Genomic DNA, 26,482 nt, shown 5'->3' with positions numbered 1-26,482 from the left:
AGTACTTAGAAAGTTAAGGCAGAAAGATTATAGCGAGTTCAAAGCCAGCCTGGAGAATAGATTGAGGATGAGGCAGTGTGAGCTGTCTCACCATTGCTAGATCTGTGGCCTTGGGCTGTTCCTTAGCCTTTCTGTGCCCCAGTACACCAAATAAAGACTCGGTGACTGTGCACTCAGTAGGACTGAAGGAGGATGAGACAGCTACATGTGTATAGCACATAGCGGCAGGCATGTGCTGAGAACTGCGTGTTTCTAAGGGTGGCAGGCACCTTAAGCACTGCATGTCTGCAGATGCTGTTCTGCCTTTGACTTGAGGACCTGTGGAGTGGTACTGCTCATTTCCCATGATGCATCTCTTCCGCTATTACTGCGTATATGAACTGTTCCTATTACTTGCATGTATGTATCTTTGTGTATTTTTTTATTTTGTTTTGAAGAATTATTTGTAGGGCAGATATCTTTAAGTGGGAATTTCTAGGTCAAAGGTGATTTTTTACTTTGCTATAATAATCTGTGTTAAATCCAATTTCTAAGTTTGCTCAAGCAAATCCACTCATTTATTATATAATCTTGTAGAAAACCAATAAATTAAAATAAAAGACAGAGAGGTTTAGTTAAATGTTATGAATTACTATTTTATAGCTTAAGATGGCATAAAAACTGGAATTTCCTGAGCTTCAAAGGGGCCTAGAAAATACCAGTTATATGCTTGATATAATATAATACCAGTTATATAATACCAGTTATGTGCTTGATATGTTAGCATGATCAATATTTTAAGTATTTTCTATTTCTGCTTGAGATTTAATGAACAACAGTTGTTTAGGCTAATGTCGTCATAATGCTGTCAATGTTTGTGTAAGTCTGTTTGTCGGGGTTGATTTTGCTTCTGAAGAAAGCAAAACACTTTGGAGGAATTTGCAGTGTTGGAGGAATATTGTGCTCTGGTTTGGGGACTCACGGTTTATCAGCGGAGGTGAGGACATACTCGGCCCCTGGCCCTGATCCACACTGAATGCTAAGGCAGAACTGGCCTCAGGAGTGAAGCTGGAGGACCTCAGGCAGCCTCTTTCCCTCTGAGAAGCCCGGCTCCTGTAATTCATGTTAGGGGGTTATGTGAGCCCAGAAGGTTCCATAAAGAAAACACCAACAGTCATATTGAAAATTGTTATGGTGAAAACAGTGGGAATTCAACTGGATGCCACCATGATTAATAAAATGGCCAATTACTAATGTCTGGTACAGGTAGCTTGCTGAAGGGGCTGCATTGCCTGTTGTGTGTGGAGGGGATTCTGGAGAGCAATTTAGCAGCTTGCACAGGAGCCTAGAATCATTCATGTTCCCTAGCCAGCTGCCAGTGCATGCTGGGGATCCCAGGACCCGCCCAGCAGCTAGAGGCAGGAGGATGGAGGTTCTGCTAACAAAGGAGTGTTCGCCTGTAACACCTACTGTGTGGCCGGCTGTGCTACACAATCATTTAAATTCATTTTCTCATGGAAATGTTATGTATATGATGCTAATTGTGAGTTAAAGTTGGAGCAATAGCTGAGTTACATCCTGATCACAGTGTCAGGCAGGGAGGGGGGAGGGAGAGAGGAAGAAAGATGGAGAGACAGTCTCTCTCTCTCTCTCTCTCTCTCTCTCTCTCTCTCTCTCTCTCTCTCTCTCTCTCCCTAGTGTGGGCTTATGAAACCTTAAAGTCCATCCTAAATGATGCACTTTTTCCAACATGGCCACACCTCCTGATCCTTCTCAAACAGTTCCACTACCTTATGACTAAGCATTCAAATATCTGACCCTATAGGGAGGACATTCTTATTTAAATCACCACATGCTACTCCCCGGCCCCGCAGGCCTGCAGCCATATCATAATGTAAGAATGCATCCAGTCCTACTTCAAAAGTCCCCACAGACTATCAAAATCTCAACATCGTCAGCCATATCATAATGTAAGAATGCATCCAGTCCTACTTCAAAAGTCCCCACAGACTATCAAAATCTCAACATCGTCAGCCATATCATAATGTAAGAATGCATCCAGTCCTACTTCAAAAGTCCCCACAGACTATCCAAATCTCAACATCGTCAGCCATATCATAATGTAAGAATGCATCCAGTCCTACTTCAAAAGTCCCCACAGACTATCCAAATCTCAACATCGTCAGCCATATCATAATGTAAGAATGCATCCAGTCCTACTTCAAAAGTCCCCACAGACTATCAAAATCTCAACATCGTCAGCCATATCATAATGTAAGAATGCATCCAGTCCTACTTCAAAAGTCCCCACAGACTATCAAAATCTCAACATCGTTAGCCATATCATAATGTAAGAATGCATCCAGTCCTACTTCAAAAGTCCCCACAGACTATCAAAATCTCAACATCGTTAGCCATATCATAATGTAAGAATGCATCCAGTCCTACTTCAAAAGTCCCCACAGACTATCAAAATCTCAACATCGTTAGCCATATCATAATGTAAGAATGCATCCAGTCCTACTTCAAAAGTCCCCACAGACTATCAAAATCTCAACATCGTCAGCCATATCATAATGTAAGAATGCATCCAGTCCTACTTCAAAAGTCCCCACAGACTATCAAAATCTCAACATCGTCAGCCATATCATAATGTAAGAATGCATCCAGTCCTACTTCAAAAGTCCCCACAAACTATCAAAATCTCAACATCGTCAGCCATATCATAATGTAAAAATGCATCCAGTCCTACTGCAAAAGTCCCCACAAACTATCAAAATCTCAACATCGTCAGCTATATCATAATGTAAAAATGCATCCAGTCCTACTTCAAAAGTCCCCACAGACTATCAAAATCTCAACATCGTTAGTCCAAAGTCTCTTTTGGGTCTTAGGACAATCTCTTAACTGTAGCTCCCTGTAAAATCAAAATGAATAAAAAAACAAAAACAAAAACCAGCAACAACAAAAAACCCCAAAAACCCCCAGATCACAATCTTCTCACATACAACGGAATGATTGTACATTACCATTCCAAGATGGAGGGATGGGAACACTGTGAGGAAACACTGGACCAAAGCAAGACTGAAAACCAACTGGGCAAACTCCACACTCTGCATCTCCTTGTCTGAAGTCACAGGGCTCTTCAGAACAGTCTTTCAGCTTTGTTAACTACAGCATACTTCTCTGTCTTGGGCTGGTTCTGATCCTAGCGCTCTCCTTGGCCTATACCCCACAGCTCTGGCATTTCCAACATTTTGGGATCTCCAGTGAAATCCAGGCTTCACCTTCACAGCTTCACACAGTGGTTACTGTTGTCAAAAGATTGTGGCAATCTCAGCTAAGCCAGTGGTGGATCCTTAAATGTTAGTACATTTGTGGGGGAAGTCTGAAGCCCTGAACGTATACTCTAAAGAGGACAAAAGGAGACATGAAGGGCCGAGGGAGAGGGAGAGGGAGAGGTGCAAGGCTCTGACACTGAGCCTACTGCTCCCCGTGCTGAGGGCAGGGTAAGCCGATTACTGACATTCTTGGAGTGAGCCGTGAAGCAGGTGTTTCTTGGTGCGTTTGGTAGCTGCTTTATACCTGTGGCTGTCTGCTAACGGTTACGTATTTCAGTCTAGCTCCCTTGGTATATGACACCCAGTGGCAAATGAAAACTGATCTGAAAACTCACCCTCCTCATCTAAGTAGGGAGACTTGTGTGTGTGTGTGTGTGTGTGTGTGTGTGTGTGTGTACATGCACATCACAGTGTGTGCCCAGAGGTCAGAGCACAGTCTGCAGAAGTTGATTCTCTCCTGCTTATGTGGGTCTCTGGAATTGAACTTAAGTCATCAGACTTAGCAGTAAGCGTCTTTACCTGTCACGCCATCTCGCGCCATCTCACTTGCCCTTAACACATCTTTCATTTCCCAATTTTGGGAACAGTCTCTATTGTCATGGAGAATGCATTTGATATGGTTTTTAATAATTAAATTTCTAACCCATATGGTTTCTGTGATTTTTTTTAAACAACATGTAGATTCTAGTTAGAATATCTCTCTAATCTACAGTAAATGGAAGCACTGTTGTGGCCAGCATTGTGGACACTGTGCTGGGATATTTCATGTTCATTTGATGGCATAGGTAGGTTCTGGGTCTAGAGGTGTGTCAGAACATGGGCTGTTCTTTCCTTGGTGACTCATCTTGTTAATAGCTGCTCAGTTAATCTTCCCAGTAGTCATATTTGTTCATACTAAGTATGTGCCATGTTCCAGAGGCAGAAGATGGGAGAAAAAGTTACCATGTCACTGTTGAAAGCACCAGCTTCCAGGTCGCCCACTGGGCCCCAGGTCTGCGCTGGGCATTTTCAAAGTGGACTGGTGCTGTATACTTCCTACTATAGTGTACAGCGTTAAGCAGTACCGTATCTCTGCTGGACTAGTTATGACTTAAGCAGAAGACTAAACAATGTTTTACTTAAAGATCTAGCTGTGTGGGGATTACAAGTAATTACCCTTAACAGGAAGAAATGGGTCATAATTTTAAAATAATTGACACTGCATTGGACAATTACTGAAGTCCACAGAAGACCATCACACTTTGTTGCATGTACAACATACTGGGTCTTTGGTATTAATGACTTTTATTGACTTATTTTTTGGCTAATTATCATAGTGCTTCATTTTCTTCAGTGGCTCAGGTAACTACCGAGGGAGACATCTTAATTTTTTGTCACTGTTGTTCACAGGTGGAAAACTCTGGTCGTATATCAGTAAATTTCTGAACAGAAGCTCTCAGGAAAGCTTGGACATTAAGGAAGGGAGACCGTCCATGCCTCCTCGAGTGTGCCTGCAGCAGCCAAGTGCCAGTCCTCAGGGCGGCAGCAGCTTCGAATCCAGAGGGAGCGACACGGGGAGCATGCTGAAGGCTCTGCCTCTGAAGATCAGTCTCACCCCGAGTTCTCAAGACGACAGCAACCAGGAAGACGATGGCCAGCCCAGCTCTCCCAAGTGGGTGGATTCGGGCTCCAGTTCAGAGGACGAGTGCACAGCGGGCTACCTGACACTGTGCAACGAGTATGGGCAAGAAAAGATGGACCTGGCATCTCTGAGCGAGGAGTCTGTTATGCAGCCTGAAGGGGACAAGGCTGACACCCAGGCTGTTAGGAGTTCCTCAGCATCCCTCGCTGCTGACAGTGTGAGCCCTAGCACCCACCTCAGGTTCTTCCCTGGAGGTGAGGATCTAGGGGCAGTTTCTTCTCCTCCAACATCGGAATCCCTCAGTAGGTCGAAAAACAGCCCTATGGAATTCTTCAGAATAGACAGTAAAGACAGCACAAGTGAGCTCCTAGGACTGGATTTTGGTGAGAAATTACACAGTCTGAAACCAGAGCCTTTGAAAGCCCTCTTTACCCTTGAAGATGGAGACAGCCCTTCTCAGAGTCTTGATCCTGGCCAGAGCAAGAGAGAGAGTGAAGCTCAGGACTCCGTGAGCCGGGGCTCAGATGATTCTGTCCCAGTTATCTCATTTAAAGAGGCTGCTGCTGAGGATATCAGTGGGGCTGAGGAGGGAAGGCCTGATCTTCTTGTGAATTTACCTGGGGAACTGCAGCCAACCAAAGAGGCTTCAGCAATGGACCCTAAGTTTTCACAGGCCAGTGCAGGCAGGCTGGAAAGTAAACTTCTGGAAGCCCCGGATGTGTTGTGCCTCAGGCTGAGTTCTGAACAGTGCCATAGTCTGGGACAAGAAGGCCCAGAGGAACTGAGCGATCCCACTGAATTCCGTCCTGGTGGTGTGACCCCAGAGCACGATGCTCAGGCAGATCCTGGGGTGCTATTCGCGGCTGCCGTTGATCACAGGAGCTCCCCAGACCAGTTTCTGTTTTCCAGCTTGCGTTCCGAGTCTGACAGGGTGGGGCAGGTAGAGGTAGTGGTCACTGCACAGGCCTTGCAAGAAAGCCTGTTCCACATTTCTAGTCCCTGCTCAGGTGCTAATAAAGAACACAGTGCACACACCGACACTGCCACGTCGGAGGAGGTGTTGCTGTTCACAGAACCGACTAAAGAAGAAGCGAATTCTCTGTTCCAGAGAGACTCGGAGGCCCAGGAGCAAGGTGTGGGAGCCGGGGAAGCAGACACGGAAATCCATCAGATCTTTGAGGACCTGGATAAGCGACTAGCAGCTAGCTCCAGGTTCTTCATCCCAGAGGGCTGCATTCAGAGATGGGCAGCGGAAATGGTGGTAGCCCTTGACGCCTTGCACAGAGAGGGGATTGTGTGCCGAGATCTGAACCCAAACAACATCTTATTGAATGATGGAGGTCAGGAACTTTCACAAATGCATTTCTTTTTATTCGCTGTTGCTTCCAATTAACTGAGTAGGCGTTTTATCTTGTAATTAGTATCTTCATTTCCTGTCTAGAGCTTCATTATCAGTGCGGCAAATTCACCCCCAGTAATAGCTTCTAGTACTTAATGATGCCATTATTCTTAATGATACTGTTTTTAGCTACAAAAGGAGTAATTACAGTTCGCTTCTGCAGAAAATGGAAGAGAAAAATGTTTTGATTTCTCCTGTCGTTTTGTTTTTAGGACACATTCAGCTAACGTATTTTAGCAGGTGGAGTGAGGTTGAAGATTCCTGTGACAGCGATGCCGTAGCGAGAATGTACTGTGCCCCAGGTTAGAGCACTCTCCTCAAATGCTTCACTTGAAAGGTGGCTCTTGCTTCTCTCTGCCAGTTGTGCCTTTCACTAGCGGCTCACACACTCGTCAGGTCTGCTCACCCCTTCAGCCCTAACGAAGAAAAGTAGGGGATTGAACTGTATGGAGTCAAAGATGTGTGTATGGGCGTGCAGACACACACGTGCACACTCGCTGCTCTTGGTAAAAGTATTTATATGTCTCTGGAAACTCATTGTGTTCTTTGAAGTGTCTTAAGGAAGGCCTTGTGTCCCCTGAGCCTCTCCACATGGGCGCACTTGAAATTTTATTAAGATATGGGTCTGCTTTTTGTTTTTAACATCACAGATGTGTGTCTGTGGCTGTCCAGGCCTCTGTTGGCATCCATAGTTAAGCATATCCGTTGAGTCTGAGTTGCCCTCTTGTCAGTGCAGATGGGGTGCTGTTTACCCCACAGCTTGCTCAGTTTTACTGAGCACTAAGTCTCAGAAAGGCACAGAGTTCACTCATCCCTCCACCACTGGCTGCCAGGGGTCTCAGGCCGAGGGAGTGGGCCGGTTCCACTGGGTCCCTGGGTGCGTGGGCTTTAGCTGGCTCATTGCTATGCTGCTCACCTTGCTTAGCTCGGCTCCACAGGAAACGACAATAATTAGGAATAAAAGGCTTTATTGTTTTTAGGGAAACCTACCTTAGTGAGAGTTGCTGGGCTGAGGGAAGGCAGGTTTTCAACCCAATGCAAATTCCCCAACTTTCCCCCAAACAAGCACTTGTGAACCAATGCTGTTATGTAGTTAATGAATAACAGAAGCGTTGTAGTGAGATTGTTTGCTCTTGTGCTCACTGGTGCCACTTTCTAATGTGGTTAAGAACTATCACGGTAGGTTCCAGTTAGCATGGCTGTATTTGTTAATTACAGTGAATTTGGAGGCTTGAGAGTCCACCTGAGACCTGGGAGGAGAGCCTGTGAGTAAAGTGTGTTCTGTCCTGAAGTGGGGCCCACTGTGCCACATAGATTAGAGCTGAGTGTCGTGGGTGCATGCTTCTCTCCTAAACAGTGGCTGTGGGGCTATTTGCCATCTGAGCACATCCAGGCTGGTTCTCCTTTAGCATATGAGCCTTTTTACATGATGGGATAAAACTATCCCACACAAACTCTCAGTTTCACGTACTGAGTTTATCAATTTCCAAGTGTACTATTCCAGGTTAACAATTAATTCCAAGTTGAACAGTTTTCCATGTTCACCAGTTTCCAAGTCCAGTCTCCAGGAATGCCATTCCTCACATTTGACCAGCAGGTGGCAGTACACCATTAATGGATGCTTCGATTTCTGCAGTCAGTCCCCTTCCAGGTTGTCCTTCATAGTGTTTGGGGAAAAAAAAAAATCCAGCCAAACTGTAGTCTAAAGAGAGGCTTTGTTGTGATTGTTTGTATGAAAGAATTGCACCTTCCAGCTGCTTAGCTGCTCTGTGCATGAGCCACAGGGGTTGTTCCTCCAACCCTTGGGCAGATCAACTTTAGCGGCAAGGAGAAACCCAGAAAAGTAGATGCCTCCTTCTTGTTAACAGGACCTCAAACCTATAGAGGCAGAGCCTGCACCTCGGAATCCTAGAGGGGTTGGAGCCTCAAGCTGCAACACATCCCTTAAAACCAAAAGGCTCTCCTGTGAGTAGGTAGCCTTCCTTGTCAGTGGCAGAGAGCAGTGGCAATGGGCCAGCTTTTCAGTGGACAGTGACCACAGCAGAAGGTAAAGAGAGTCCCTGGCAGCAGTTTCCCTCTCCCACATTCGGCCCTCCCCCAACTCTGACCTGAGTCCGCTGAGATAGTCACTAAAGTCAAAGCTCTGCTGCCTGCTTAGAGAGGAAAGTCCAGAGGGTGCTGAGGGGAGCTCTGCCCTCTGTTTATCCAGTGCGGCCTGCCCCTGCCCTCCTCCCTCCCGTGATCCTTATCATCTGTTTGTTCAAAAGCCATCACCCACCTGCCTGTACTTTATACTATCACCGCATCCTTTTATCTTGTGGATGATGTGCCTTGATATTTTGAGAAAAATTTCCAGTAACAGATTCGATTTACATGGACAGAAACTTGAGCAAACGCCAGACTAGCAGGGGGGCTATTATTCTGTTCTATAAATAAGTTTAGACCAGAAAACACTCACAGAAACCTGGGAATCAACATGTTTGGGTCTAATTGAGGGGAAAAGCAAGATAGATAAATTTTGAAATGCAAATGATCACCTTCTGTTGTTTAAGAATTGCTTCTGCCAACTTTGTGATCTTGGATTTAAAGCCACAGACCTCCAGCCATGTCTACGAAGGCTCACAAGTTCCTGCAAAAAAACTAAGAACTTGAAAAAAAAAGTCGCCTTTTATGTTAAAGCAAAGAGATCCAGCAATACAAAGACAAAACCCATGGAGCTCTGTCTGTCTGTGTCTGTGAAAAAGCCGGCCCTTAAATGGCTACAGCTGCGGGTCTATCAAGAGGATCTTGAGAATACGAATTTACAGAGCAGACTTAGCCCTGTTCTCAAAGTTGGACCTTTCGGGTTCATTTTGTATCTTTGGATTATCTAGCAAGGTTTTTATTAAATAAACGTCACTCATGGCAAACGGCTTCCTTTCATACTGCATACACACAGAATGGCGGGGAGAAAGAGGAAAAGCAGGGCCGTGGTGTGCCAGGTAGGCAGAGGGTATGCAGCACTGAGTAGGTCTGCAGCACTGTCCTCTCTCAGGCACACCCTCAGCAGCTCCTGGATGCACTAGGACAGGTAGTGGATCAGAAGCCAGGGTGCCACTCACTTGCTCGTGGTAACTTGAATTTTATTTCTAATGCTATAGAAACCACAGCTTCACCAAGTTTTTGACCCAAGGATTTGAAATATTTCTCTACTTAGTAGCATAGAATAAATTTTGCTACAACATTTTTAGTGTTATAGAAAAATAAAATACAATGTCAGGGTCTGTAGTTAATGTTTTCATAGCAGTATCTTTTACCATCAAAGGCAGCTAGAAATAAAACTTATACTCTTAACCATGTGACATACAAAGACTGATTGAAAATTCAGTGTACAGGCAAGCTCAGGCGAGCAGAATCGGATACATCTTAGTTATCAAGCTAATGCCCTCACTCACACGCCTGTTTCCTGTGTCTCTGACACTGTTAGTTTCAACCCCATTGTGAACCCTTAATTTTAAATACTTGAAATTTACATTGGTATTTCTCACTGAATAGTTATCAGACTGGAGTTTTATAGGTGAGTGTGTGCATGAATTGAAGAGGACCGACACGCTTTTCTCTGCAGCCGCATCTCCACGCTCCCAGATGTCAAATGACAGCTTTGCTTCCTCTGTTAGGCGATTTCACACTTGAAAACAGCTCACAGCTGACAGTGAAAAGTGAAACAGCGTTCAGTCTGCAGAATTCAGGGTAGAGCAGGACACTCGATGCCTCTGATGCCTCCGTCCCGTGCTCCCCAGAGAGTCCCCAGGCCGACTAGTCGCGCATCACTCATGAATATATTTGGGGAATAGTGTCTCCTGCCCTTCTCCATAAACGCCCTTCCCCCTCCGTTTCTTTCTCGGTGAGTGTGGTACTCAGTAGTGTACTTCAGTGCTTTATATTAGAGCTAGGATTCAACCCAGGGGTGGAGTAATATGTGTTGAGACCATCAGACACTTCTTAATTTAGAGATTTCCATGTCATTGAGAATTGCTAGGGCCTTATGGTTTGTCCCAGACATGGCGTTGATGCTTGTGTTGATCTTGGACAAATTATTTAAGATTTTTCAGGCCTCCTTTTCATAGTAGTAAGTAGATTGTTGAATAGAAATAAGATCACCTATGTCAATCATACAACACACTTCTTACACAAGAATTGGTCAGAACTGAAGTTCATCAAGTGCGGAATCCCACCGAAGAGTTGAGTTCAGGGAATGCTTTTACTTGGAAGACTCTTAAAGTATATCTTCATACATCTGTAGAGTTTTTATAAAACTACAAAGTATGTGAATGAGGGATTTATGGAAAAAAAAAATCATTTAGAGGAGGAAGCAAGGCACTTTAGAATACACCAAAAGATTCTCAACAGGAATAATAAGGACGAAAGAAGCGAGGTTTGTTTAAATATGAGCATTTAAGAGTTGTAGAGTGATTTCAGCAAACAGGAATAAAATCAATAAAGCTGTGTATTTGGAAATTATGAGGACACAATCAGGAAACGGGACTGTGCTCTTAGGGCAGGCTTTTCCTCTTCTGGAGAAAGTAATGGAAGGCACGGCTGAGTTTAAAGCTAATTTGAGAAGGGTTGCATTTGTGACTTGGTAGAATTTGCCCTTGAGCAAAATGATCAGTAGGTCCCTGGTACATAGGTGATTTTTGTGTGTGTTTTTTTTTTTTTTTTTTTTCTGGACTGATCAGCAAGTGTCTTTCATCTTTTGCCTCCAGTTTTTGCTGCAAAGCCAATCTGTTTTCTTCAAGGAGAGTAAACTGTCCAGTTTCCAGAAAAGAGCCGGAGTTTCACACTTGCACTCCACTCCATGCTGAAGCAAAAGGGTGTCAAGTCTTCAGAAGTCTTTCCTGTCAGGCAGGGAAGCCTGTCTGCCACCAAGGAGAGGGAAGAATGGATGTGGAAGGGCTTGAGGGTCTCCTGCCCTGGGGTCTATCCCAGACCCAGCTCAGAAGGACCTGGGAGCCTCACATGTACCCTAACTTGGCCTGACACCTTAACCAAGCTGAATGTTTTGAGGTCAGAGAGTGAGAACAGAGAGTGAGATGGTGGACACTGAATAACTTAGCTCCTGCCGTTTAGGATCTTAGAGCTGTATCTGTCTGGGCCCCGTAAGAGAAGAAACTCGTCAGCTCCTAGAATTAAAGCATGTGTAAGGATGGTCAGTAGTCAGTGCTCACACAGGAGAGGCCAAGCACAGCTTCACTCTCTGTAGTCTTCCTCTCGGCCTGGCATTCAGTGCAAGGGCAGCGGCAGCTTCAGGAACTGCTGTACCTAACAGGCAGCAGGCTTATTTTAGCTCTTAGCTTTGGAGGTTCTAGTTCAGGCTCAGTTGGAGCAGTTGCTGTATAGCACTCCGGAGTGGGTGGGGCCAGGAATTCTCTTCATACCTAAGATCTTCCTCAATACATACATGTCCCCCATGACCTAAAGACCTTCCACGAGGCCCCAGCTCTTAAACGGTTCCTTGGCTTCCTGTAGTGCCAAGCTGGGGGCAAGCCCTTTGGCACTCAGACCCTTGCGGACTTTAATACCTAGACGTTGGACCATTAAAGGGAGGTTAATTTCGCCTGGTGTTTTCACCGACCCCCTTTCTTTCCGATCTTATGCATGCTCTGTCTTCAGGTGAGAGGCCCTGGAAGCTGTGGCTGCGGAGTGATGCTTCCTGTCTTGATGCTGGAGTTGGTCCAGGACAGTTAGGCAGCTGACTGCAGTACCGTACCGTCATCATAAGTTGAGGGGCTTCTGTTTGCCTCTGATTAGCAGAGAAGACAGAAGGCTGAATCGTGGAGTGTGTGTGTGTGTGTGTGTGTGTGTGTGTGCGTGCGCGCGTGCATGCCCATGCTTTACTCAGCTGTGTGGAGGCCATAGTCTGGTGTGTTCCACTGTTGCTTTCCACGTTATTTTTGCAAGTCTTCGAGTGAATGTGGAACTTGCCATTAGGCTAGATTGCCTGGCTAGGGAACCCGTGGGTTTCTGCCTGTTCTGAACCCTACTGCTCCACTGTGCCTGACTTTTAGCGAGTTTGGAGTTTTAAACTAAGGTCTCATATATGTGCAGCAAGTGCTCTGCACCCTGAGCTACCCTGCTGGCCTGGAATGCTTAATCTTAAGCAGTGAGTTCTTAGGGTTTTGAGGAGCTGTTCTCATTTAAACCATATCCCCATTTCCTATGAAATCTTGTCTGTTTCGGTCTCCCTCCACGCCACATGGAGGGCTTATTCCTTCTAAGCAATTCTTCACAAACATTTCCCTCAGATAAATGTCTGGAAATGCTAAAGTTTTAAGAAGTTAAAGGCATACCATATGCAGGGCTTACTCCTACGCAATTCTTCATAAATATTCCCTTCAGATAATGTCTGGGCGTGCTAAGGTTTTTGAAAAGTTAATGGTGGTAAGGCAGGTGGGGCTGCAGAAGCTCTGTTAACCGCAGAGCGTGCCACCTTGACCTGCCTAGCCCAGCAGAGCAGCGGGAAGAGCTGTGCCTGTCGTCCTCAGTTTCCAGTTAGCCTTTTCCTCATCCATCGACGGCAATGGCTTTGGTCGGTAGCCCCGTGACAGCCGGTGGCCGTTCAGAGCAGAGTTGTCGTGAGGGGATCATGCAGAATGGAGCATGCTGTTGGTTTTCTCTGCGAGAAGTGTGGGCTGCGGGAGGAAGCAAGGCTGAGGAATCAGACATCCAGAAGCGACATGACACAGCACAAACCGCTCTGATTTCATCTCCCAAGAAAACAGCATGAAGCGATACCGATAAACTCCTTGAACAAATAATTGTTGGCCCCAGAGTGCTGATGAAGTGAAACCAAGCGTTTTGGCCCCCGTTATGCAGGTAATTCAAGAAAGTGTAGAACCAAATCACCCTTAGGAGAAATCCAGACCTAAGTGGGAGGGGCCTAACCTGAGCCAGCCCATTTGGCTCCTGCTCCTATCCTGTTCTCCACCCCACAGCAGCCAGGGGCAGCTTAGCTAACACACACTGAATTAGGAGAGCAAGGCTGGAAGCAAGGCTGGAGCCTCTCTTGGCCCAGCTTTCTTTCTTTCTGCCTGGCATTTGCACTAGACCTTTTCACATTTCACAGGCCCGTGCCACATGCAGCAGAGCAAGCTGTCACCCAGAGGCAGCTACTGTGAGAGGTGCCACTCCACTGCCCAGCTGAAGCCACTATCAACTTGCTAACAGTGCCACAGTTAGCAACTGAGTGACTCCCACCGCTATCCTCTCTAATCTGTGTTCCACTTGCCGCCGTGGGAACATCAGATGTCATTTAAACTTCATAGTCTACAAGGCGTAAAAGTGCAGAGGACTTGAGATAGATCATGGCTCTTAAAACAAACATTCTCGGCTCTTTGTGGGTGCTTTGAATGCTTTGAGTGAAGTGTTACGAGATGCAATTGGATTACGTATTCAACACAGATTTATCAGGTGCCTCCTGTGTCCCAGAAACTGTGCTCGGGAGCCAGAAATAAAGACATAATTGGTATAATATTGACAGTTACTTTTGAAGTTATATCAAAGGAGACTGCCCCAACAGAGGACATAGACAACTGGCTAACTAGGATGTTAATAGGTCTTCATAGGTGGCTAGTTATATTTACAGAATGGAATTGCACCTAGCTAACAAAAGACAAGCTTAGCTGTCCCTCTTGCCACAGTTGAGTCCATATAATGCTGGACACAAAATGCTCTCCTGTGTTTCCTTCTCTCTGGTCTTTAGCCATCAGCTGTAGTGGACGACTAATGCTTAGCCCCTGCATAGAAAATCTTTACACACAGCAAGAGCTGGAGAGAAATTGACTAGGATTTTGTAATTCTAGTCCCTTTCAATTAGCAGCAGATGCTGCAGGGAGAGCTTGCATGTGTGTAGGAGCACGGGACTAACGCTTCCCAGCGCTAGCTAAGGGACACGTGTAGCGGGAGAAAGATGCTCTTTCCCCTGGCTCGCGAGTATCAGGAATGACAGATGGCTTTATTAAAGCACCTTTCTTTACTATGTGCATGCATTACTGATGCCTGGCTTCTTGTAAAAACTTTATAAAATCTTGACTATTTTAAATTTTACTAAATACAAGAATTTAGACATGCCAAGCTCCCTCCAAACACACACACACACACACACAAATGTGCACAGTGCACACAAGGTCAGACACTTAGTGTAACCAGTGCTGACACATACATACACACACACACACGCACACACACACACACGTGCACAGTGCACACAAGGTCAGACAGTGTAGCTACTACTAACATACATATGCACAGGTCAAGCCACTTAGACAAAGTAGTCAGCATTGACAGGCACACGGGCAAGGTCACACACACTTAGTGTAGCCAGCAGTGGTATGTACACATACATGCACATACACAAAGTCAGGCACTCAGGTTTTGGTTTCAACAATTTGCAAAACAGAGGATCCTGTAGCAGACGTCATCTGTGCTTCTCGCTCTTTTACACAGAGGGCTTCTGCTATCATTTTAGTGTCGTGTGTGAGTCTGTGGCTTTAAGATTGGCCCATGCCTGATACAAACTTGTTCTGTTACTGTTGAGGCGTTGCTTGAGTGTGTGGATGGAGATTTAATGGAGTGTTATTTTAAAACTTTATTTACTATAATTTCTGCTTTTTCACTGAGTTTTATTTTTACCCTCCAAAAGAAGTGTCCAAGATGTATGTACTTCACAAGTTTAGCTATGAAGAATAGTGTAGCCTATCCAGAAATCTATATTATGTGGATATGCGCCCCTTCTGCCTGCGCTTGGATGTTGTGGCGTTGTTTGTGTGTTTGCTTTTTGAGACAGTCTTACACTGTAGCCCAAGATGGCCTGGAACTCACTATGTAGCCTAGACTCCTTTCAAGCTCACAAATCCTCCTGCTTCCAGCTAACTCCCAAGGACGAGTCACAGCGTGAGCACCATGCCTCTATCTAGGAGGGATACTTAAATACTTATCCTAAATTAAAGTAGAATTTTTCTACATGTAAAATTCTCTTTAAAGAATTTCAAATTTATTGATCTGCAGTCTTAGAGAAAGCCAGTGAACACGAGGTGCTGCTAGTAGAGGTTATGAGCTATCCCAAGAAGGCATTTAACACCCTTAAAGGAAAGACCAAGCCTGCATTTGGGATGTTGGAGACTACAGCACCTAAGATGCACGGCTGATTCATCCTCATGAGGCTTTGTAGGAAGGTGGCTTTCACTCAAAAGCCTCGATGAGTTTAATCTGCATTTTCTGGTTTTCTCGATTTTCCAGTGTGGCTTCCAGAAGAGTTTAGCTCTGTCTTTGGTTTTTATTTTTCACTTGAGCCTTTGATACATGCTTAGTTAATACTGCGTGGTCTGGAGCTGCACCCCTGGCCCTGCAAGTGTGAAGGTGGCTCTAACTCTGCGTGCGGGAATTATGCCCTCGCCCCCAGTGTCCGTCCGGTTCCCGGAGCCTGTGAGTGTGCTTGGCTTGGTGTCTTTGCCACTTGCCACATGGTTAGAGACCACTGCTTTCATTTTTCCGGGTTGGGAGTGGATAAGGGCAGGGTCTCCTTTTGTAAACAGGTGCTCCTTGAACTCAGGATCTTTCTGCTTAGCCTCTGAGTGCTGGGATCATAGGCTACCACCACAGACTCAGACGTGAGTCCACACTTCCCACTTTATTCCTTCTAACTCAGGAGCTGGCTCCATGTGTTCTGCTTTTGGCTGTGAAGAGGAGACTCAGAAGACTGGCAGTCACGGGCTAAGCAACCCTCATTCTGTGTTTTAGGAAGTCTTGGATGGTCAGCATTGATAAGACCGCACTGTTTTTCTGAAAACCCCAGTGACTTGTTGAAGTTCTAGGAGACAGTCAACCCTAGTCAGACAAAGGCGCCATCGCATTCATGACAGTCTTTGCTGTTCTATCCAAGAAACATGATGGCCGAGCCTTTAGTGGGAATTTAGATTCTGTACTGAAGTTAGGACTAGACTGGGTGGTAGAATGAAATTCTGTTGAGTTTTGTTAGCTGCTGGCACTTGCTGTGTGACCTCCTCAGTCTTTGGGTGAGCTAGGACATAACTCAAGCCACATGGATGTCTTCACACTGTGAGAAGAGGGTGATGCACCTTCCTTGCACAGGCCAAGAATGAGTTCTGAGGAGAGGGGGGGAGGCAGGCCCGGTGGCTGGTTGTGGCCGTGGCCAGAGATGGAGATGAAGCACACCTGTTCACCTGGGTTTCTGTGAGGACCTAAGAAGTAGTTCTCTGAGGGAAGTGTGTTTTCTCTGGTCTTTTTGCTCAGTGCCTGTGAGACCCCTGTACTTGTGGGAGCAAGGACACTACCCAGCCCAGAGGTTGCCAATACAGTGGTGGTGCTGGAGCACACGGGAAGTTAACACGTAGGGTGTGCAAGAAAACCTGTCCTTTTACACACTGTAACAAATTCTTAAAATGGAGTGAGGTTTAAAGGGATTCCCGGCGTCCCTGCTACACAGTGCTCGTAAAACAGCCACACTGCCGTATGTGGCACTTCCTTATAGTCTCTACATTATAGATTTAGTTTTGTCTCAGTGTGGGGGAAGAGTGTGCAGTGTATGTAGGGCTATATCCAGTGCTGCTCGGCACTCGGGCTTCTGGCTGGCCTGTCTCCGTCTCCCGCCTCACTGTGGGGTGCTGGTTATGATGTCAGCCGTCACATCGGCTTTCACGTGGGTACCATGCCTGTGCGAAAGGCACTTTTACCCCTGAGCCACCTCACTGACCACATGCTGGACTTGCAGTGAAAACATCAACTGTCTCATAGCTGCTGTGTACGTCAGTGCCCTCGCTCTGTGCTGGGGCTGCAATAGTCTCCAGATTTTTCGAGTGAAGCGGTTTTAGAGCAGTGGGTTTGACAGCCACCGAAACCTCAGCTACTTTTTACCCATGGAACTTCATATTATATATTGAAAGTTTTATATAATTTATTAAGAGGAATAATTATTTTTCAGGGCCTTTAAAGAGGCAGCCAACATCATGCATTCTGACATCTAAGAGAGATATACTCTGTTTAAATCCTGTGAAACAGCTCAGGAGTACAGAGCTCCCGTGCACTCCAGCTGCCCAGCTGCTTGGAAGTTAACTCTTTGCTGTAGATTAGACTCACCCAGGAAAGCCAGGCATGGCAGCTGTGATGTCAGTGACACAGTAATGAGGTTCAGCAGCTGCACACACAACACGGTGGCCTTCATATTCTTGCACACGGGCTCTCAGGCAGTCTCTAGGTCTCTTGTGATTTGAGTCTGGTATGTACCCTGAGGCTGTGTGCCAAAGGTATGGTTGTAGACTGGGCTTCCGGGAAGTGAGGGAGGGTTTGATGGCACTTATCTTGTCAGCAGGGTGGCCAGTTGATGGTCCTACTGGAGGTGGGTGGGCCTCCTGGCAGAGGAGGTGGGTCACTCAAGGCAGGTACTGGCAGGGTATGCCTTGTCCCCAGACTCCTGGTCTCCATGAAATCATGCCAGATTTTCCTTTTTTTCTGGAGCCATAAGCCAGGAAGCTGTTGAACCTAGACTGGAGACTACGAACTATGAGCCAAAGCAAGTTGTGCCTTGAGTGACGTGAGAAACTTTGTTATAGACATGAGAACCAGTGTAAGGCTGGGCGTCTTTAGAGTATGGGGCTAGTTGTGTCAGAGGGAGAACCAGGGGAGAGGAAGAGAAGCGGGAATGAGGGAGGACAGCAGCAGCAGCAGCAGCAGTAGCAGCTCCAGGCACAGTCAGGCGTCTCCACAGTGTCCGTGTGGGAGCAGGTTCCCAGTGGAAATGTGAGGCAGGCAGAACTTGAGCTCGATGGGCTAGGCTGCATTAAAAGGTGTTCTTGTAAACTGTGCGACCTTAACGTACAGGCCACCTCAGCAAGCCTTCACTGGGCTCCAGAAGGATCCTTGTGGGGAGACAGCATGGCTCTAGTCTGGAGCTCCTTAGGCAAGTTGTGAGACGCTAAAAGGCATCCTCTAACATGCATATTCTCTGAGCTGGCTTGGTCTGCATCTGCTGCTGCTCACAGAGAGATGGGGTCTCTCTTCACGCAAATAAGCTCTCTGTGAGCTGTTAGGAAGTGTAAGATGATTGACATATGAAGCATGCTCCATACATAGGGTGCCTAGTTATTCTGACCACAGTGTGGTCGGCAGTGTGACTCCTGCGCCCATTGCCGCGACACTCACCTACTCCAACAGTGTCTACACATGGCGCAGAGTGTCGTCCGCACAGTCTAAATGGGTGACTGACCTGTTATTTTAGTCTCGAGTTCTGAACAGGTAAAACCTTAATAAAACTAAGTAACATAATGCTATCTACTCTCTATCTTAAAGAAGTGGAATAGAGAAGAAAGTCTATTCACTATGGATGCTGATGGGGAACCTTGTTTTAGGTTTTCATTATTTAATAGTATGTGGCAGAGCCTGCACATATGGGCCAACACAGAGCCTCGTTTATGCTCCTTCTGTGTCCACAATAGTTGACGGGATGGGCTGAGATCCTACACGGAGCTCTGATTACATGCATGTGGCTGATTGAGCAAGGTATTTAAATGTTATCGAACGGCCAGTGAGATGCTGTGTGGGGATTTTGATAGGGAAATTGTGTGATCTGTCCTGTAGACTGGAAGGACATGTGCCAAGGGCTGTACCTGATGGCAGGCCTGTGACCATTTCTTCATTGTTTTTCTGAGGCTTCTGGGAACACACACCCTGGGTTACATTTCTAAGAACACTCCTCTGAAGGCAACAGTGGCTCTGTGTGTGGAGGAGGGGTACTGTAGCTCTGAAACAGCCCCCAACGAGTGTGTCTCATAAGCCTGCTGGGTGAGGAGAGGGGGGACCCCCAGATAATTCACATGTTCCAGAAGAGTCCCGAGACTCATGCCAGGCCTTTAACAAGGAGTGTTGAGTCTGTGGAAACTGTGGAGTGCACACAGGTCCTTCCCCACACCTAGTACTGCCCTGCAAACCTGCCTGCTCTTTCACCATCTCACTGTGCTCTTGAACTTTGTCCTAAGTGTATATGTGGTTGATAGATGCTAAGACTCGCACCATCCTCGAGGATCACAAGACATTTGTCAGTTCTCCCCCAATTCTCTTTAATCAGAATTCTCCTGTTTGAAAACAGGCTCCACTTGTAATTTGGTCCTATGTAAAGATGTCATTCAGCACAGAGCTGCAGTGTGCATGAACGTCACAGTTCACACACAGCGCTAGATGGATCCTGGTCTTTCAGTCTCATGCACACTCTCTGGCAGGAGTTAGTGTCTGTTTCTTTCCTGTTGCATAGCTGAGGTCTGCTCATCAGAGAATGGAGGTTGTGATTGGCAGAACACTGTGGGCAGTGTCAGACTGGAAGGTCTGAGCTGCAGGTCTCCTTCTTTGTAGGCCATTTTGTTGTCCCCAAAAGGATCTAGAAGACGCTGAAATGGGTCTGTCCCTAGCTGTTTGCATGAGAAATGGTGTGTCACCAACCTTGCCCTTGCCTCAGGGTGTGAAGTGTTCTGTCCTGAGCACTGTAATTATTCCTCAAGCAAGCTCTGTAGAGTATGGCTAGAACCAGGGTTCCAGTGCCTACCTAACTTACAACATTTCACTATATCTCACTAACTTTCTAGAAACTTCTGAACAGTGTCTCGAGTTGTAGGCCCCCTATAGTCAAATACTAGTCAGCTGCTTTTGTTTGAATGATGTCAGAGAGGCTGATACTGGCGAGGTCTTGGGACTCATCACCAGTCATTACAAAAGAAGGAGGTCTCAGGCAGGATTTAGTGACTGTAGTTCAAACTCAGGGCTCATTATGGAGCACCCTGAAAAATGACTCCCCAAGTTTCCCAGGAATGAACAGGCAGAACTGTGGTTTCTGGCTGTTTCAAAGAGCAGTTTTGTTGTGAGTTTAAATGGTATTTCTTCTAAACTTCAGAAAGTGTGGACTTGCATTCCACGGGCTCCCTCTTCAGGAAGAGACTGAGAGGCGAAGGGGAGGCCAGGCCATCATCTGCTGTTATGTGACAGTGAACGAGGTGTTCTCCCTGGTCTCCAGCAGGGTCATTAATATCAGCTTAGGTAATTTTTGAAGTTCCTTCTGGTTACAAGGAGTCTTTATTTCTAAAACAAAAGGTGGTTTGAAAGGGGAAATCAGCTGTGTTCCCTTGAATTGAAAGATGAGCAGGTGCTGGCCTTAAGTACAGGGTCTTGAAGGTGCCCCTCCATCAGCTGAAGAACAAAGGTCTCCGTTTAATGTATGGCTGTGTCGGGGAAAATGCAGCCCCGGTAGGTGACCAAAGAGAGAAGCGACTTTCAGGGATTTGAAAGCCCAGGAGTGCTAGGATTTGCTCGCTCAGCATCAACAAGGTCACCTTGCTAATACATGTTAATTTTGAAAGTTTAATTGACCTCTGGAATTTTAATATTAACCTTTTTTGGTGTGTTTAGAGGTTGGAGCAGTCACAGAAGAAACTGAAGCCTGTGATTGGTGGAGCCTGGGTGCTGTCCTCTTCGAACTTCTCACTGGCAAGGTACGCGGTGACCCAGACACCTGGTGGCTCTTCTCCAGATGCCACTGACTCCAAGTTGAGCGTGTGAGCCTTTGCCAAGCTTCAGTGTCAGAAACAGGCAGAGAAACCTATCAAGATTCGGATTTTAAAGATCATGTAACATTGCATAAATTGATAGCCAGCCTCTGTTATGCTACAGTTCTCATCTGAGCTGTCTGCAGTGCAGCTTTAACAGATTCACATCTGTGGCGTGTAACAGGCATGTGTTAGAAGCCTCCAGGTTCTTCAAGGGTCTTTCTAGTCTGAAGCTAGGGGGAATTCAATTTTTAAAAATTAGTGTTGGTATTAAAGGAACCCCCAATACTGTACATTTTCCCTATCTGTTTTAGCTTGGGGACAGAGAGTATACTCTCTGATTAGTATCTTTTAAGCACGATTAATATTAATAAGGTTAATAGACCCTAAAGAGTTTTGTGTCTATTGCCTCCTGGGAAGAAACTGGAGGAGACGTAGTCCCACTTGGGTTAAGTGTGTAAATTGGCAACGTAAGATGTTGTGAAGTACATGGTGGCTGCTCTTGCAGCTAAGCTGGGAACTGTAACTATGCACCTGCTGACACACTGTGATTAACAAATTACACGAGGAAGATCTCAAAGAACCTTCATTGTTTCCGAGCTTTCAGTCCCTCTTTGGAGTTAGTGCATAACTTAAGCTTTCCTGTTAGGATCCAGGTAATGAAGGAGACAGGACAGACCTGGGCTCTGAGCATGCTGGCTGTCAGCTGCTTTATGTAGATGCTCTCAGGGCTCACAGCGTTCAGCCTAACCTGCCTCAGTGACACTGCGGCTGGCTGGGCCTTCTGCGGTGTCAGCTCTCTGTGCTTGCTGCCTGAGTGGCCTGTGGTAGAGCAGGCTGAGATGTGGTTTGGGATAAGAACTGTGCCTGATCGACTCTTTCAGACGTTGGTGGAATGCCACCCGGCCGGAATAAGTACCCACACTACTTTGAACATGCCAGGTTGTGTTTCTGAAGAGGCTCGCTCACTCATCCAACAGGTAATTGAGTTGTCCTCCCGCTAAGTTACCTCAGTCTTGCAGGTCAGTAGAGCCCATGCACAGAGCCATTAGGAAGTTAGCTTGGGGCAGGGACGACTCATGTGTATCTACATGCAGAGTGAACATGACACATGCTCTGTACATGCTAGGCAGGCATATGTAGGCTACATGTACACATGTGGGGTCAGAGAGGTGTAGGCTCCAGTGACCTACAAGCCAGTTCTCCTGTATTTAATTTATGTGCTGAGTAACAAGCCCAGGGCGACCAGAGCTTTCCAGATTGTGGAGTTCTGTCGTGTGTGTGTGTATGTGTGTAGACTTTATGGTTAGGCAGACCTAATGAAAACCTCTACCATCCCAATGCTCTGAAATCTGAAAGGTTTTGTGAGTCCTGTGTAGACTCAGGAATTTAAGATTTCAGAGTGTTTGAGAATTTGAGTTCACGTGAAGACCCCTGCCAGTAGCCCTGTGCAGGGTCTGATGAAGGCACTGTAGCCCTGTGCAGGATGTCTGATGAAGACGCTGTAGCCCTGTGCAGGATCTGATGAAGGCACTGTAGCCCTGTGCAGGGTCTGATGAAGGCACTGTAGCCCTGTGCAGGGTGTCTGATGAAGGCACTGTAGCCCTGTGTAGGGTGTCTGATGAAGGCACTGTAGCCCTGTGCAGGGTCTGATGAAGGCACAGAGCCTCGTCTGTAGTAAGGGTGAGAGACAACCATGTAAGATGCTCCGTTCTAGCTGCTCTGGGGTTCCATCTTCTTTATTGTGGTGCAAGGTACATTGAAAGTGTTTTGGCAGGTGTGTGTGGGGAGGGGAAGGCTGAGACTAGCTTTTTGTGTATTTCCCTTGAAGGTTATTCCCTGATGCTGAGTACAGAATCTCTATGGTAACCCACCATGCTGCCCTTGTCTTTAGCAGGCGTCTCTATGCAGGGGTTGAGGCCTGTTTCATTCTGTAATAGCAACCATCCTATTTCTGCCCAAGGAAGTGTCCACTCATGTGAGAAAATGCCACCTGCCTTCAGAAGGGAGAGGGGTCCCCTGGCAGGGCTTGACCTTTCTGTGGCCACCTCACAGGCTACCGAGGTTGCCTTTGGAAGAGCCACTCACAGTTCATGTGGAAATGCTTACTCTGCTTTGGGTGGTCGCCCCGTTCTGCTCTTTCTGCTTCTTGCTTGAGTTTTAGAAATGTGGACAGTACTGAAGTAAGTGGTTTCTTCTGACACTAAGAGCTCTGAGAGCCAGTGTTCACATGGCTCAGCACTTGAGGACTCATCGGTAGGGGTACTACCCAGGAGAAAGGCCTGCAGATTTGGCACTGTCACCAGATCAGGTCAAGGAACTCATTGGATGGTGCCGAGTTCCTTGTGTGGCCTCTGCTAGCTGATGTGTCCTCCTAAGCAGGGCCATCTTTGACTTCTCTTGACTCCTCGGTGGCACTTGAGATGACAGAGTGAGCAGACAGTTGTAAGGGAAGGAGCTACGAGCAGATGATGACCCTTGCAGAGCTGCAGAAGAGTCTCCGGACTAAGTAAACTGATGCCAGAAAACGTTAGGTGCAGACTGCAGGAACTTCACATTGAAGCTGTGTTGTAGTCCATTTAAAGAGAAAGAGCTTATCCGTGGAGATCCTCCCTAAGGGGGTGTATGTGTTCCACGGAAGTAGCCTCTGATGTTCAACTTATTAAAATATTGGTATATTTCAGGCAGCAGATGGAAGCTGTCTTTGAAATGAGTTTAATACAGTTTGGATATTTCCATTATGTTTAAAATAATAGTCTTAAAGTACATCTTAGTGGGCTGGAGAGGTGACAGTGCTTAGGAGCACTGGCTGTTCTTTCACAGGACCTGTGTTCAGTTCCCAGCACCCATGTGGCAGCTCACAGCCACCTATAACTTCAATTCCAGTGAATCTAACACCCTTTTCTGGCCTCTGTGGACAACTGGCTTGAATATGGGGCACATACATACACATACAGGCAAAACAGTCAATCATATATATTAAATAAAACAATCTAAAACCCCACACTTCACAAGCTTCTAACCTAAATGTTCTTTGAACAATTAAGGCTTTAATTAACAGTTTTATGTTGATTTGCAATGCTAGCAAAATAATTTCAAGTAAAAATTTATTAGTATTTTGTTTGTTTATTTATTTACTTTTGAAACAGGGCCTTACCATGAAGCTCTGGCTAGCCTAAAACTGTAAGACCAGGCTGACTTTGAACTTACAGTAGCCCTACTGTCTCTGCCACCTGAGTGAGAGGATTAGGTATGTAAAAGTGTGTGTGCTGCACTCTTCTGTGGTTGGTAACACCAAAGATAAAGAATGGGTTCTCAGACTTTGTTGCTACACATTTGGAGGCTCTTTATGCTATGGGTGTGTATGGGTTCTGGAATTGATGTGCTTAAATTAAAATTCTCGCTTGGCAGCTTAATGCCTGGATAATCTTAAGCAAGTTACTGATTTCTTGGAGTCTCTGTTTTCTCTTTATGAAAGGAATGAAGGATAGGTTTCCATAGAGTTACAGTCAGTTCCTAAGTTAACCCATGTTATACAGCCAGTCTCCTGCCTGTGGGCAGAAGCCTAACTGATTGACAGGCAAGCTATAGAGACATGGAGGCTAAGCTTAAGATCAAAACCAACAACCAGAGATGTCAGAAGTGCATTGCAGATAGTGCAGTGTGTGTGTGTGCGTGTGTGTTTCAGCAGACTTTCAGAGCTGGCTGAAGTGGGTTACCAGACAAAGAAACAGACTGACGGCTATGATAAATAGTTTGTGGGCAAAAACTTGAGGCAAATGGGATATGAAACCTAGGTGAAGCACAACAGTGGATGCAGAGAAAAGCACCATTGATGGGCGTTGTCTTAGGTGACCCCAGATGTGGGGCTTAACAAGACTCACAAGTCACTATGAAGATTGTCAGAGAACTAAGGTGTCATAACTGTGAACTAAGTAGGTTTCAAACTGAAAGCTTAAGGGAGAGCAGGTTGGGGCTTAGCTTGAGACGTTCATTGAGTGGAAGAAAGAAGTCCCTGGGGATGCAGCGGCACATGTGAGACAGACTCAGGAGCCTTGGTCAGTGGGAGTGGCTAGTCTGAAACAGACCAGCTCCGTGAAGAACAGTGGACAGGGCCAGGGCCAGAGGGGTCCGCCAGGCAATATTTTCCTTTCAAATGTGCTGATGTACCTGAAACAAGACTCCAGAAGAAAACAGAGCAGGGAAAAGTCTCAAAAGTACTTGAAGCGATAGCGACTGAAAATGTTCCTGGCTTCCAGAGCAACATGGAAGAAACTTAGCAGATTGCACAGAGAAGAACGAGAGTCACATGCAGACACACTGATGCAGATCGATGGAAGGCAGAAAGAGAGGGAAAATGTGGAGCCAGGAAGAGAGAAACTGAAAACTCTTCCCAGGGGGTGGGGGTGGGGCGCAGTAATGCTTGGTTCTTCATCAACCCAACAGAGAATGGAGGGCACTGTAAGAGCATGCGTGCTGTGGAAGGGAATAGCACTCAGCCAGGATTCAGAAAAAGTGTTTTTCATAAAAGGTGAAATAAAGACACTACCAGAAAAAGAATGACTCAGTAACTGGCAGCCAGGGATGCACATGCAGGAGCTAGGGACTCTCTCAGGGTAGAGGGAGTGGTGGGACTTAGGTCTGAGCATGCAGTGAACAGAGTGCAGTGAGAGACAAGTTAAAAAAAAAAACTCTAACTGTATTTCTCCTATTCATCTTCCCCACCTCTTATAAAAGATACAGAATGTGCAGTAATAATTACGAGACAGCACTGTTATCACACACACATATGCACACACTCATATATGTATATATCTTTGTGTAAGTCCATTCTTCATCCACAAATTCAAACAACAAACCAAATATGTATATATTCTAAATTCTATGGTATCTGGGCTTGGCAGTTCACACAGCACAGCTCAGCATGTGGAATATCAAGATAGGAGGATTACCATGAATTCAGGGCCAGCCTGGACTACATATTGAGTCATTTCAGGCCAATCTGAGTCACAGTATAGGACAATGCTTCAAAAAAGGAAAGCTATGTGCATGATTTTCTTGTCACCTCTCTGTACAGTGCCATGCCTGTGTACGTATCGGTTACATTGTGTTGTGAGTTAAGGTTCTCCGAGATGATTTGAGTGTATAGGAGGACATGCCGATGCGTTTCTGCAAACACTGTCAGGGACTTGAGCCCCATGGGTCTTGATATTCATGCAGGCTCTACAACCAGGACCCCAAAGTCACCAAAGGGTGACTCTGCCTAGCATTAGTAGAGGGACAGAGTTGGACCGCGGTGGAAGATAACTCTTGCCAGTTACTGCGTTAATACCATTCTGAAGTCGATTGCGATGAACTAAGTTGTGTGGTTTCTACAGCAATAAAGACAAGAACCCTGGGAACATTCTAAGTGATTATCTGCACGCCCCGTACCAAAGGTCGTTAAAGGGCCTGGGAAAAGTACATGGGACAGCTTTGAGTTTAGACACGAGTGGGTTAAAGAAAAAGGTCAAGGAAAGATAAGCCGCTCACACAGTCCCTAAGGGCGGGAGCAATGTAA

The 26,482-nt window shown here is 46.1% G+C and overlaps 1 protein-coding gene across 5 annotated transcripts in view; it reads left to right on the top strand.

Moving 5' to 3' along the window:
• Rps6kc1 (ribosomal protein S6 kinase C1) overlaps positions 1-26,482 on the top strand; it is a 146,279-nt gene that overhangs the window by 116,392 nt on the left and 3,405 nt on the right. For all 5 annotated transcript variants that reach the window (XM_029476266.2, XM_021159114.3, XM_029476274.2 and 2 more), the window contains 4 exons: positions 4,710-6,281; positions 6,553-6,642; positions 20,786-20,868; positions 21,807-21,902. In XM_029476266.2, coding sequence (XP_029332126.1) covers positions 4,710-6,281; positions 6,553-6,642; positions 20,786-20,868; positions 21,807-21,902 — 1,841 coding nt within the window. The remainder of the gene's footprint in view (positions 1-4,709; positions 6,282-6,552; positions 6,643-20,785; positions 20,869-21,806; positions 21,903-26,482) is intronic.

Source organism: Mus caroli, unplaced genomic scaffold (genome assembly GCF_978045245.1).
Source record: "Mus caroli unplaced genomic scaffold, Mus_caroli_1 scaffold_1, whole genome shotgun sequence".
Classification (NCBI taxonomy): domain Eukaryota; kingdom Metazoa; phylum Chordata; class Mammalia; order Rodentia; family Muridae; genus Mus; species Mus caroli.
The sequence above is the reverse complement of the archived record's forward strand: the minus strand, read 5'-3'. Positions and strand labels throughout refer to the sequence as shown.